The following is a 12408-nucleotide window of genomic DNA, read 5'->3' on the forward strand; positions in this document are numbered from 1 at the left end:
GTGTGTGTGTGTGTGTGTGTGTGTGTGTGTGTGTGTGTGTGTGTGTGTGTGTGTGTGTTTCGCGGTCCTCTTTAGGCATGGCAGGCTGATGAAACACTCAAAATTGTGAGTGTGAGTGTGGATGATTGTTCATCTCTGTGTTCCCTGCAATTGGCTGGCAACCAGTTCAGGCAACCAGTTCCCCCACCTACTACCCGAAGACGGCTGGGATAGAATCCAACAAACCCAGTGACCCTTATGGGGAAACAAACATCAAAAACTGTTTCGATGGATGGACGGTGCAGACACTCCCAATTTACGAACGGGATACGTTCCGAACGGTCGTTCGTTAGGTGAATACGTTCGTAAGTTGATTCAGTGCTAGATCTTGTATGGAATGTATGTTTATGGCTTATATAAGTATGTTTAAAGGAAAACAGACGTCTCCGGACAAGTTGTGCCCATAATTTGTAAAATGGCTTCAAATGACTTTTACTGAGCGTATGTTAAAAAGATTCCACCGCATATAGCTATATTTTCGTTTTAAGACTCGCGCTGAGTATTCAGGAAGTCTTGTTTTTGAGTTGGTGACGAGTCCGTACGTGACGTCACTAAAGGAACGCCCCTGACCAAAAAAAGACACATTGTAGCAGTCCATCACTTCAATGTATTTTGCTGTATTGTTTGTCCTGAAAACCTTGTGTTGCACCCAAAATCGGCCAGAAGAGGGTGTCCAAGCTCCATGGAAGGAATTTATCAGCCTGTGGAAACGGGCTGATTCATGCTCTGCCGCCAACTTCTGCATTTTCTGTGACATCACACGTCAGTCTTGAGCCATTAAAACGACCCAGAAAACCTTCTTTAATCGATTGCAAACATGTATACTTTCCTCTTCAGAACTATTTGAAACATATTCATAACTGGATGTGTAACAAGAAAGCATATTCTCCGACTCTGAAGCCATTGTTTGGATTCTCCAGCAATGCAAGACGTATTGGCGTCACGTCACGAAATGGGGGCAGGACTTTCTGAAAATGCCCAATTCGCAGCTCCATTTTTCGCAGATTTTGGACACTTTAGTCATTTTTATTGGTGTTTTGCATTTGAATAAAAATATCATACTGTGTGTTTTGGATATTTTAGATGGTATAAAACGTTTTTCTGATGTCAGTTAACAAACAAAAAAGTGATGTCGGTTGTCCTTTAAGGCTTGTATAAGTAACCTGTATTGGTTTGTACTGAAAAATAAACATTTAATAACATATATGCTCTACAAAGATCTGTACATGTTCAACTGGAGAGAATGCTACATATGCTACTACAGAAATGTTTGTATGTGCCATTGTTTGTAAGTCAAATGTTCGTAAGTAGGGGAGTGTCTGTACTTCATAAAAGTGGAACATGCTGAGTGGTATCTAATTGCAGTTGTGTGCTGTTCCTGTTAGGGGTCTATCATCAGCAGCCCGCGACCACACCAGCAATACCACCCCGGCGGGATTCTCGGCTACAGCCCCATGATGGCGCCCGCGTCTCCGACAGCCTACCGGCCACACCGCCCTACTCAGAGCCCCGGTACAGGGGTGGGCGGTGGGCCGGGGCTCTGTCACAACCAGGGCGGCCCGAACGCGTCCATGCTCGTGAGCGGGGGCGGGGCTGCGACTGGCACTGGGATGTTGATGGGGGTCGGTCCAGGCGCCGGCGGAAGGCTGGGGAACTTTTTTGGCAGCCGCAGAGGGAAAGTTCCTGGTCCTCTGACAATGACATCACCAACACCGCAGTGCCCCCCGAGTCCCCTGATGATATCCTCCCCGCCCCATTACCCCGCACCCGAGCCTCCCATCGCTCACCCGCCCTCCCCTTCCCCATGCCCCTCCCCATCTGTCAACCTTGGCCAATCGGACCTGGGAGGCATTGGAGGTGGAGGAGGCGCAGGAGGAGCGTCGTCCAAGCTCCAGGCTTTGCACGCCCAATATTGCCACGGCAACAGTGGGGGCGGTGGGGTCAGCGGTCACCAGCCACAACAGACTCCCCCCCCACCTTACCACCACCATCACCGATACCACGTACAAAGCGCCCCCCAGCACCACCCCCTCATGCACAGAGTGTCGGTCCCGCGACGGCAGGTCCAGTCCGGATGCGCCCCATCTCATATGCAGCAGCATCAGCGTATCCAGCAGGCCGCCGCCCAGCACCAGCGCTACAACGCAGCCTCAGGTTTCATCACGCCTCCACCGCTTTCCCCGCACTCGCCGCTCACACCGACGACGCCGCACGGACTCTTTCGAACGGGCGGCGGAGGCAAACTCCCGCTCACAATTTCACACTCGCAGCCCCACCCTCACGCTCACTCTCACAACCACGCTGTCCACTCACCGCTAAGCCCCTCTCCCGCCAGCTCGCCCTCCACGCACTTCATCTTCTCAACACCACCACCCCAGACCCCGTCGGCACGCCTGGTCTCCCAGACGCTGTCCCAGCCCTACGCTCCCCAGTGTCCACCGCTGTCCTCCATCCCGCCTCCTCCTTCGCACTCCCCGTTGCCACCTCCGTCTGCCGCGCCACTCTCCCCGCACCCGGGTTCAGGCGGCGGCCCAGGGCCCAAGTCGAAACCGGTCAGTCGGATCAGCACCGTCGTGTGAGGAATTGGCGAGCCGGCACGCCGACCCACCTCGTCTCCGGCCACCGGGCGGCAGTATTCAGATGGAGGAGGGGAAGGAGGGGAGGAGGGCATGTACAGATGCATCAAAATGGCCGCCTGGTTAAACAGCGAGAAATAAGAAGAGGCAAGAGGAGATTACTGAGCCTGTGTTACTTTCATATCAACTTTCCCTGCAGCTAGAGCCACCCGTCTTGGTAGATATTGGTTGAGCCCTCATTAGGTGAGCGCGGAGGCTGTCGTGAGGAGAGAGAACAGTGAAAACGATTTTGACACGTTGCTAACAAGGTTTTAACCTGACAATTCCAAGGAATGTCTGTTGTGGGGTATTTTAATTTGCTTGGTGCACTTAGAGCCATGCATGACTCAAGTAATCGCTGCTGAGTGTAAAGAGGTTGGAGGATTTTTTTTTTTTAACATCTGTGGTTTGTAAAAATGTGGCTCACAGGGTTTCTTCACTCTCCTTGTTATGGATTGGAGCATTTATTCAATTTTGTACGATGATACACATGTTTTTCTGTGTAAATATCAAGACAGGAAGACAAGCATCAAGTCATGATAGGAAGATGAATCTTGGTGAAGCTCTGGAAAAAAGGTAGTGGAATAGAAGCTCATTAAATGTCCACTGAACCTTAAACCAAGAGTGCCATCTGGAGGAATTGACATTTAGTGCTTCATGAAGCTTCGTTTGACTGAATCATGTCCAATTCATTTATATAGTCCTTCATCTCAAAGGGCTCCACAGGCCAACAGTTGACCAATATTAACGACATCCTTTGAACTTAAACCCCAGGAGAGCAAGAAAAAACTTATTGGGTGGAAAAATGACAACATCTTGAGAAGTGGCCGCAGATGGGAGAATCCCCCCTTCCAAAATGAACCACCTTCAAGATTAGAAGAATTTGAAGAAGCATTGCGCTAAACATCAAGTGAAATAAACACAAAGACAACATCACCTGAAACGTCAAGACAAGAAAAAACACAAACATCTGCATCTGGACAAACCGCAAGGCAAAAAATCTCACATGATGATGTATACAGTGTATCATGTATCAGATATTCCAAAGGTATCCAAAAGCATATTGATGTCTAGACGTGTTTTGTATGTTGCCAAGAAGGGAGATTAAGCTATTATCATGAGATCAAACAGGGTGTATTGTAGAAAACAGTCAAATGCATATTGTAAGTAGAGAATGTTACAATGTCATAGCTAGTAGTGTTTTCCACGCTGTTTTGACATTCTACATAAAATGGTAGGACAAACTATTGGCCCGATCATGATCGTGGCTGATTTATCTGAGCACCACTACAAAACATGTTCCTGAAATTGACTATTATATTCAATTTGTTTTATGAAGCGATTGGTTAATTAAATATAGTTAAATTAACTACTAGCATGAAGTTACAAAATAAGATTGTTTCATTTCTCAAAGTATATAAAAGTTTATATACTTTAATTTTATTTTTGTTTCTTTTTATTAAAATTTACTATTTTCATAATTTAATCAAATTATTATAATTACACGAATGATCAAGGTTGTGTTGATTTCTAGGTGGGTGATAATCGACGATGGCTTTCTGAGTCTCTTAACTCATTCACTGCCATTCACAAATTTATTTGGGAATTGAAAATATCACGTAGGGCGCTATTCCCGAATGTGTTCAGGTTTTTTTTTCTTGTTTGGGTGCCGATAAAGCGCTGACCATGGCCTCTGACAATGTCTTTTTTTTCCACAAGGGGGCAGCATTTCCCTTTTTTCCATGTTAGCGCTTTGTTCCAGCTTCAGCTGTTGTTAAAGCGCTATATAAACAATCTGTATGTATTGCATTGTATTTTGCACAGCCGCCCTCATTTCAAGCTCATATAACTCCAGACCCATATAATTTAGGATGTAACTTTTTTTCTGATAAAAGAATAGAGTCTAAGGTTTCATACGCTGCTGAATGTTTAGTTAGTCCTGAAACTCAATATTCTGTGGGTCCTGAAATTCGAGTGTCAATGACAAAAACGCTGGCGTTGGAGTGGACACATTTTTGCACATCATCTGGCAGTGAATGAGGTAAAACGTAAAAAATGTAATCGGTTCAAATGCGAAAAATTGTCATTTAATTCAAATGACATATTTTACAGCATGCATCTGCCCCTTCTAAGAATCATCATCATGTGGCCCTTCAGCACTGAAGCTTGCTTAGAACTGTCCTAACATGGAATAATACAATAGCAACGCTTGCTCACCAAATGCGGCTCATTCATCTAATCCTAAAAAGAAACTTGCAAAGTGGAGAACAAGGTGCCTTCTGACAGGAGGATGGTAAAATATGAATCACGTTTTAATGAACTATCACTTCACATCACACCAAATTTAAAGCTATTTATGACTTTTAGGGAGGACCTACACGTGTACTTTTCTATGATTATGTTGATTTTTTTGCACTTATGCAAATAGGAGCATCGCCTTTGTAAATGTGTGCATGTAAAGTGTGCACAGTGTGTTTTCTTTAGTCTGCACCTGTGCGTGGCTGCGTGCATGTGGGTGCTTGTGTGTTCTTCAGGGTTCTGATGAATGCATTTGAAAAGGATTATTTCCCAAATATAAGTGTGATGTGTTACATGCACCAACGACATGATGGTGTGCCTCTGGACACCTTATTGGCACCCCTCTTTTTTCATTCCCCAGAAACAAGATTGCGCTCAGTCATACTTTTCTTTTTTGAACCAAAAAAGGCATTGTCTGACTAACAAACATTTACTGTACACTTGAATATCAAATTCTTCAATGAACATGTCCCCTAAATTCATAACTGCAAGTGTATTTACAATAACTGTTGTGTAACTTGAAGATGACTTGAAGTCTATCAACTGAACATATACAGTATTTGTAATGAGACCTGATGACAACTTGATGATACTGTACCTTGTGTCTTTGAACTGTACATTTCATTTTACTTGATGACTTAATGCTTACTTGACAAATAACTTGTCATTATTACACTGAATATGAGAAGTTTTTTTTGTCGAGACTACGTCATGTGACTTGCATTTTGGTGACTTGAAAGGTCTTTATGGTGAACGCAAGATGATGATTCAGAGAGCCCTATTTTTGTACATAATGCAAGTCTAGCGCAAAATTCTATTGAACTGTACTTATGGGTGGAATTTTCTTTATTTGGGTATTTTCGCAGAGGGCGTCAACATAGCCAACTTAATTCCCAGCCAATCAAAGCAGCTTAACTCATTCACTGCCATTCACGAATTCATTCGGGAATTAAAAATATGACATAGCGCCATTCCCGAATTTGTTTGTGCTTTGGCTTTTTTCATTTGGGTGCCGATAAAGCGCTGGCCATGGCCAATATTTTTCCCTTCCACAATTGGGCAGCATTTCCCTTATTTTTCATTTTAGCGCTTTGTACCAGCTTCGGCTGCTATTAAAGCGCTATATAAGCCAATATGTATGTATTGCATTGTATTTTGGAGAGCCGCCCTGATTTCAAGATCATATAACTCCATACCCATATACAGTAATTTAGGAAGTAACTCTTTTTTCTGATGAAAGAATAGTTTAAAGGACAACCGACACCATTTTTTTTGTTTCCTAACTGACATCAGAAAAACGTTTTATAGCATCTAAAATCTAAAACACGCAGTCTGATATTTTTAGTCAAATGCAAAACACCAATAAAAATGACTTAAAGTGTCCAAAATCTGCAAAAAATTGAGCTGCGAATTGGGCATTTTCAGAAAGTCCCGCCCCCAGTTCGTGACGTCACGCCAAGACGTCCGGCCTTGCTCGAGAATCAAACAATGGCTTCAGATTTGGGGAAGATGCTTTCTTGTTACTCATCCAGTTATGAATATGATTCAAATAGTTCTGAAGAGGAAAGCATAAATGTTTGCAATCGATTAAAAGAGCCCTCCCATATCAATTCGAGCCGTCAATGACAGCAATGTAGTGTCCCAGAAAATGCTGAAGATGGCGCCCAAGCTCCTTTGGAAATGGGCTGATTTGTCTGCTGGGAATTTGTGTCAGCGAATATCAAATTGTTGTCTTGGTGTAACACAACGATTCACCATCGCGTTATTTATGTGTTTTCCTTTTAATTTTGCCATCAACACGAAGTTTGCAGACCAAACAAAGTACTGCAAAATATATTGTGTGTCGCTTTCTCGGTCAGGGGCGTTCCAAACGTGACATCACGTGGGGATCGTCATCAACTCGAAAACAAGATTTCCTGAATATTCAGCGCGAGTCTTAAAACGTAAAATATAGCTATATGCTGTGAAATCTTTGTAAAATGCGCTCAGTAGAAGTCATTTGAAGTGATTTTACAAATTATGGACACAACTTGTCCGGAGGGGTCGGTTGTCCTTTAAGGTTTTTTTACGCTGCATTGAATGTTTATGTAGTGCGAAAACTCACTATTCTGTGGGTCCTGGAATTTGACTGACAATGACAAAAACCCTGGCACTGGAGTTGACACATTTTTGCATGTCTGGCAGTGAATGAGTTAAAAATGACATTAAAAAGGATGATAATAATGCATTTAATTAATTGATTCCTACAATGATTCAGAGGGTGCGACTCATGCTAATGTTGTATTTACAAATGAAATATGATGGAAATTGTGTCGTATCAGCTGTGCCACAACTCAGACTTTCTTTTAGCTGGTCTAAATTTAAGACGGCTTAGTTCTTGGGAGCCGTTTGATAGTAAACCCCCTTGGTCTTCCGAAGCGCCCAGCGACGTGTAACGCCCTGACACGAAAAGTAAGACACACTCATTTTTACGCCGAGAGCACACGCATGTGTCGCCGAAAATAAGGCTCCAAATGTTTTTGCATGGAACACTTTAGATGACTTAAGGACTAGATGAGGACTTTATTGACTTCATGCTGAATTTATCCGAAGACCTGACGACTTGGTGACAACTTTCAATGTCTTTACACGTAATATATCATGTGACTTCATGTTTTGAAGCTCAGATCGTTTTTTGGAATTATGTCACAGCGATTTAATTTTAAAGTACTGCAAGACTAATCCTATGATATAACGGACAGTGCAGTGTTTGGGTCATTGGTGTTCAGACACCAACTTGCCATTCGGCGCCACTTTTGTTGCCGATCGTACTTTTACACTTACAGGCTTGTCTCACACTGCCCTTACAAATACATTATTTGATATACAAGGACTATTTCCCATGACATGTTCGATTTTGCATCGATTGAGCGTTTACTTAAAAGCAATCAAAAGACTGGAGGATGTTGAAAAAGCGTATCTGTGTTTTCTTTTTGAAGGGTGCAGCATGTTGATGCTCTCCCAACCCAGCTCCTCTTTCCATTATTGCTGTGCATGTCTTATTTATTTCTACACTATCTGCACTGAATGGAACTTTGTATAAATAGCCACTGTGTACATAAAAACACGTTGTATTCAATGAAAAGCAGCTCTTTTCGTCAGGAACCGGCAGTGACATTTTTCATTTTACAGGAAATCGTTCATGACCGCTGCTGCCGGCAGAACAGGGATTGTGTGTGTGTGTGTTTTTTTTTTCTTTTAAAGAATATCAAATCACAAATGTTGTCTGTGCTTCCTGTGCTGAGGTAGTACGTGTACAACTGTACCAGTAGTGTCAAATACTGTATGTGTCCACAGAGATTACATTATTTTAAAGATGATTTAGCCATGTAAAGAAAAATATATTACTTGTGACTTTATTTTGGACAATGTTGCAAAGGCAAAGTGAAAATATTTATTGCATTGAACATATAAAAATCTGTTCATGTTGATGGAATGATGCCCTGTGCCCTCTTTTTGTTGATGTTTGTCATACTGTGTAACCACACATCTACCAATCCATGACCTCGAATGTTTATACTCACGAGGGTCACGGATGTGCTGGAGCCTCACCTAGCTGACTTTTGCCAGCGGACAAGCAAGTGTTGAAGAAGATAAAATCTGTTTTGTGGCCCTTGGACACACCGCCGCGTCAACAAATTCACAGAGCAATCAAGTAAGTACCCCATTTTAGAAACTAAACACATTTAAAGCTAGCACTCAGTATGATAAGATAAGATAAGATAAGATAAGATAAGATAAGACAAGATAAATTAAGATTTGACTTGAAAAATATTTGTGCCATGTTATTAGTCATATGTGTAACAGATACAGTCATTAATAAATACAGGGGGAAATGTGGGTGATACATGCTTTTTTAAATCAGTTTACCTCACAAAGGTCGTGCATGGGAATGTTCAAATCTATTTCAGCTGTCTTCGGGCAGTAGGCGATGGACACCCTGAACCGGTTTCCAGCCAATCGCAGGGCACACGTTGATGAACAATCACACCACGAGACAATTTAGATTTTAGAGTGTTTCTTCAACCTGTCATACGTCTGTGTAAGCTCTCAGTCGTACAGGAGTGGTCCATCAACCTGTCATACATGTTTTTGGAATGTGAAAGGAAACCGGAGTACCTGGAGTAAACCCAAGCGGGCACAGGGGGAACATGCAAATTCCAAAGCGGAAAGTGATAATTGAAGGTGGTAAAGTGAACTACTCTCATGAATAAATATATAACAATTCTTCTTTTCCTTTCGGCTTTTCCCTTTGGGGGTCACCACAGCGAATCAATGTCCTCCATCTAACCCGGTTTTGTGCATCCAACAATTATAGTCAAATAAGGAATCAGTATCCTTGGGTGTGCTCTAAATATTGTAAACTATTGTTGGAGGAGGCGGACAGAACAACACAATGATATGGTCCTTCAAAAAAAACTAGCCGTCACGAACAGGATTCGAACCTGTGCGGGGAAACCCCATTGGATTTCGAGTCCAACGCCTTAACCTCTCGGCCACCGTGACCACATGTCGGGAGTTGCACATGAAGTTCAATTTTATCCAACAATCGCATTGGTGATCGATACAACGTGTCTTGTTGAACAGGGTGTTTTTAATATTGCGCGTAACTGACATTTGTCAGCTATTAATATCTCGTGTGTTCCGGAAATCCAACCAAACACCCAGTGACGTAGTCAGAACGTGACGACTGAGGGAAAATGTTTGCGTACTTTGTCAGACTTGCATAAAACATTTTAGACACGAACACCGTATTATAGTATATATGTTTAGGATACAATTGAATTAAATTAGATACTTTTAACAAATTTGTCCCCGCTACCCAGGGTGCCACACGTCTGAAGCCTTTTAATTGGCTATTGAACATCAAGCCCCGCCTCAGGAAGTCCTCTGTTGGATTCGCTGAAAACAAACTTGACCGTTCACAAGCTAAAATGATTAATTGGAAGGTAATCGATTCAGACGTATTATATCAGAATCGTGTAATTGACTGCTTGAGCTGTAGTACACGGGATTTTTTCACTTTAGTTTTGACAAAAACCTACATGTCGCGAGAGTCATGTTCATTTTTGATTCGCTCGGTTGTGGTACTCGCTGTTTACCGTTGGGTTTTCATAAAAGCGTCCAATAGTAGTGCCTGTCCGTTATGATCAAACACGTGCACGAGTGTTCCACTCGATGATTTTTGTGTAGTTGCCGAGGTGTAATTTCCCACCGATCCGTATATGGTCCTGGCATGCTGCTATTAGGAACTGAAGGTCGTGGCGTGTGCGCACGCGCGCGTGTGTGTGTGTGCGCGTGCATTTTGACACATTGCTGATTCCACCAATGAGCTGCTCGGCAAAACCCGCACGTCCAACATGTTCAATGTCAGGCTTCCGTAGTTCTTGCTGGTGATCTGATCGTTTGAATCAGGTGTTGCAACAATGAGACTAAATCATACCTGTAAACATTGGGTAATTGCTGCCCTTATAAAATATTACAATCCCGTATAAAAGTTGTTGTACGCCGTACATGATCTGAAATGATAGAAAATGTATAAATACGGGGAAAACGTAAATGTTGACAGGACTTGGAAAACATGCATAAATATATTGGTCAAATTAGCCACTTCACGTTAAATATATTCTTGGACTACCACACCCAAATATGTAGGAATACTTCCAGAATCGGTATCCATTTGTCTATTTTTTTCTTCACAAATAAATCGATGAGAAGGTTTCTTCAGCCGTCATCTGTACAAAAGTGAAGGTTTCGGACGTTTCGCCTCCTATCCAAGAGGCTTCGTCAGCGGCCGTTAATGGGTTTGACAGGATGACGTTCCCTGCCTTTGCCAGATTGTGGACATCTTATTCTATTTACTGGGGCTTCTTCCCAGTTTATGTCAAATCACTTTTTTCAGTCACTCCTCAGGGTTCGGTGAACAATGAACTTCTTTTGTTTGTTGACAGGCTTTGGACAACGTACCCGTACTCTTGTACATTTTGGCTCTGAAGACACTGATCCTATGTTTGGGCTTTGCTGGCGTGAAGATCTACCAAAGTAAGAAAGCAGAGGCAGCTCTCAAGCAGCAGCGGGCCGAGAGGAGGACGTTGGCCCAGAGGACACAGGAGCTCATCGATAACTTAAAGGAAGACTGAGAGAGCTGCTCGACGCTGGTAGTAAAGCCTATATGCCACTTTATGTACCAATTGTATTTTGAAACAGAACTCGCATACAGGTTTTCTTCAGTGTGAGAAACCCAACACATGGCTGGTAAAATATATCTCCAGAAATGGGTGTTTTGTTCCATTTCCATCTTTACTTTCTCATTTTTTTTTCTTGAAAAAAAAGTCCTCCTTTTCCAAAATATGCGTCCATCGAGGGCACATGAGCGAACCATTATATCTAGGCCGGTCTCTGCATATCTCTATGTTTCTATAGCAGTGATACTCTGACAAGGCACATACTGTATGTTGGTTGTAGTACAAATATCAACAGCACAGCCACAAGGCACTGAACCAGTTTATTGTTTACAATGAGCAATCTTTGAACTTTTCTGACCAGAGTGCTGAAGAGGGGGGAAAATCTGATGAATGCCGCCTATACCAAATGATAATTGCTCAGGACCTTCTTTTAGATGCATCTGAGGGCAGGCCATTTAGTGACTTTGACTGGAAGCAAATGAAATGCTCCGTTATGCTATCAATATGAGTACGCCCCCAATTACACTGTCATAATGTCAACTGTGTCTTGTCTTTTCACTTTCTAGGGTCAAGCAACATGTCAAGTGACCTGACTGCAACATGATCTCATGTCTTATTAAATCTTTCTATTTATTGAATTTTGTAATGTGTATTTGTTGGTGGTAAATGGAGTAAAGATTTTTCAACACTCACAATATTGCACGATGTGGCGTGTTTTGTGATCCAATTTATGTATTGCACATTTTAGATAGGCGATATCTGATCATGTACAAGGCTATTACTGGCGACCTCCGACTTATTACTCTCAAGGGAAAAAAAACATTAATTCAAGATTTTAGGAACTAATGATATCATAGAAAAGCCAATTTATGAGTTGGTATCTTAAATCAGTGTTGTTGGATTTCAATGTCAAATAACATTTAATTATCTTCAACTCTAAATTCTGAGAAACTTCAATGCGTGAAATCCCTCTCATAATTACACTACAGTATTATTTTATCCAGTACGTGCACAGCCTGGACCGGTTATTGCCAGGTAATCTCATCTGAAATCAGAGTTTTACAAAGATAAACAAGTGTCACGAGATTAATCATAATCTGATGACTCACTCCTAATGCTAAACCTATTAAAGTTAAAGTACTTGATGTTTCATGTTACAAACCAAAACAGTTCTACAGAACTTCCCATTACCAACAAAAAAGCTACCCATTCTTAAATTGTATGACAATCTT

The 12408-nt window shown here is 42.2% G+C and overlaps 2 protein-coding genes and 1 non-coding gene across 5 annotated transcripts in view; 2 read left to right on the top strand and 1 right to left on the bottom strand.

The window, feature by feature from the left end:
- LOC148903200 (IQ motif and SEC7 domain-containing protein 1-like) overlaps positions 1–8421 on the top strand; it is a 52672-nt gene extending 44251 nt beyond the window's left edge. For both annotated transcript variants that reach the window (XM_088997771.1, XM_088997779.1), the window contains one exon: positions 1425–8421. In XM_088997771.1, coding sequence (XP_088853897.1) covers positions 1425–2618 — 1194 coding nt within the window. In that variant the 3' untranslated portion in view covers positions 2619–8421. The remainder of the gene's footprint in view (positions 1–1424) is intronic.
- Positions 8422–9415: 994 nt separating this feature from the next.
- Positions 9416–9497, bottom strand: trnas-cga (transfer RNA serine (anticodon CGA)). Its single transcript has one exon. It is a non-coding gene; the product is annotated as a tRNA-Ser (tRNA).
- A 367-nt stretch (positions 9498–9864) lies between these two features.
- smim11 (small integral membrane protein 11) lies at positions 9865–11810 on the top strand. 2 transcript variants are annotated; one of them, XM_088994860.1, is made up of 3 exons: positions 9865–9940; positions 10943–11149; positions 11538–11810. In XM_088994860.1, exons 1-2 carry the CDS (start codon positions 9926–9928, stop codon positions 11129–11131), a joined length of 204 nt encoding a protein of 67 aa, XP_088850986.1. In that variant the 5' UTR covers positions 9865–9925; the 3' UTR covers positions 11132–11149; positions 11538–11810. The 2 variants fall into 2 exon arrangements, with proteins under 2 accessions (XP_088850986.1, XP_088850911.1); XM_088994785.1 differs by having other exon boundaries at positions 11743–11810.
- Positions 11811–12408: the final 598 nt, after the last annotated feature.

Source organism: Hippocampus bargibanti, linkage group LG01 (assembly GCF_051943395.1).
Source record: "Hippocampus bargibanti isolate YZ-2025 linkage group LG01, ASM5194339v1, whole genome shotgun sequence".
Lineage (NCBI taxonomy): Eukaryota > Metazoa > Chordata > Actinopteri > Syngnathiformes > Syngnathidae > Hippocampus > Hippocampus bargibanti.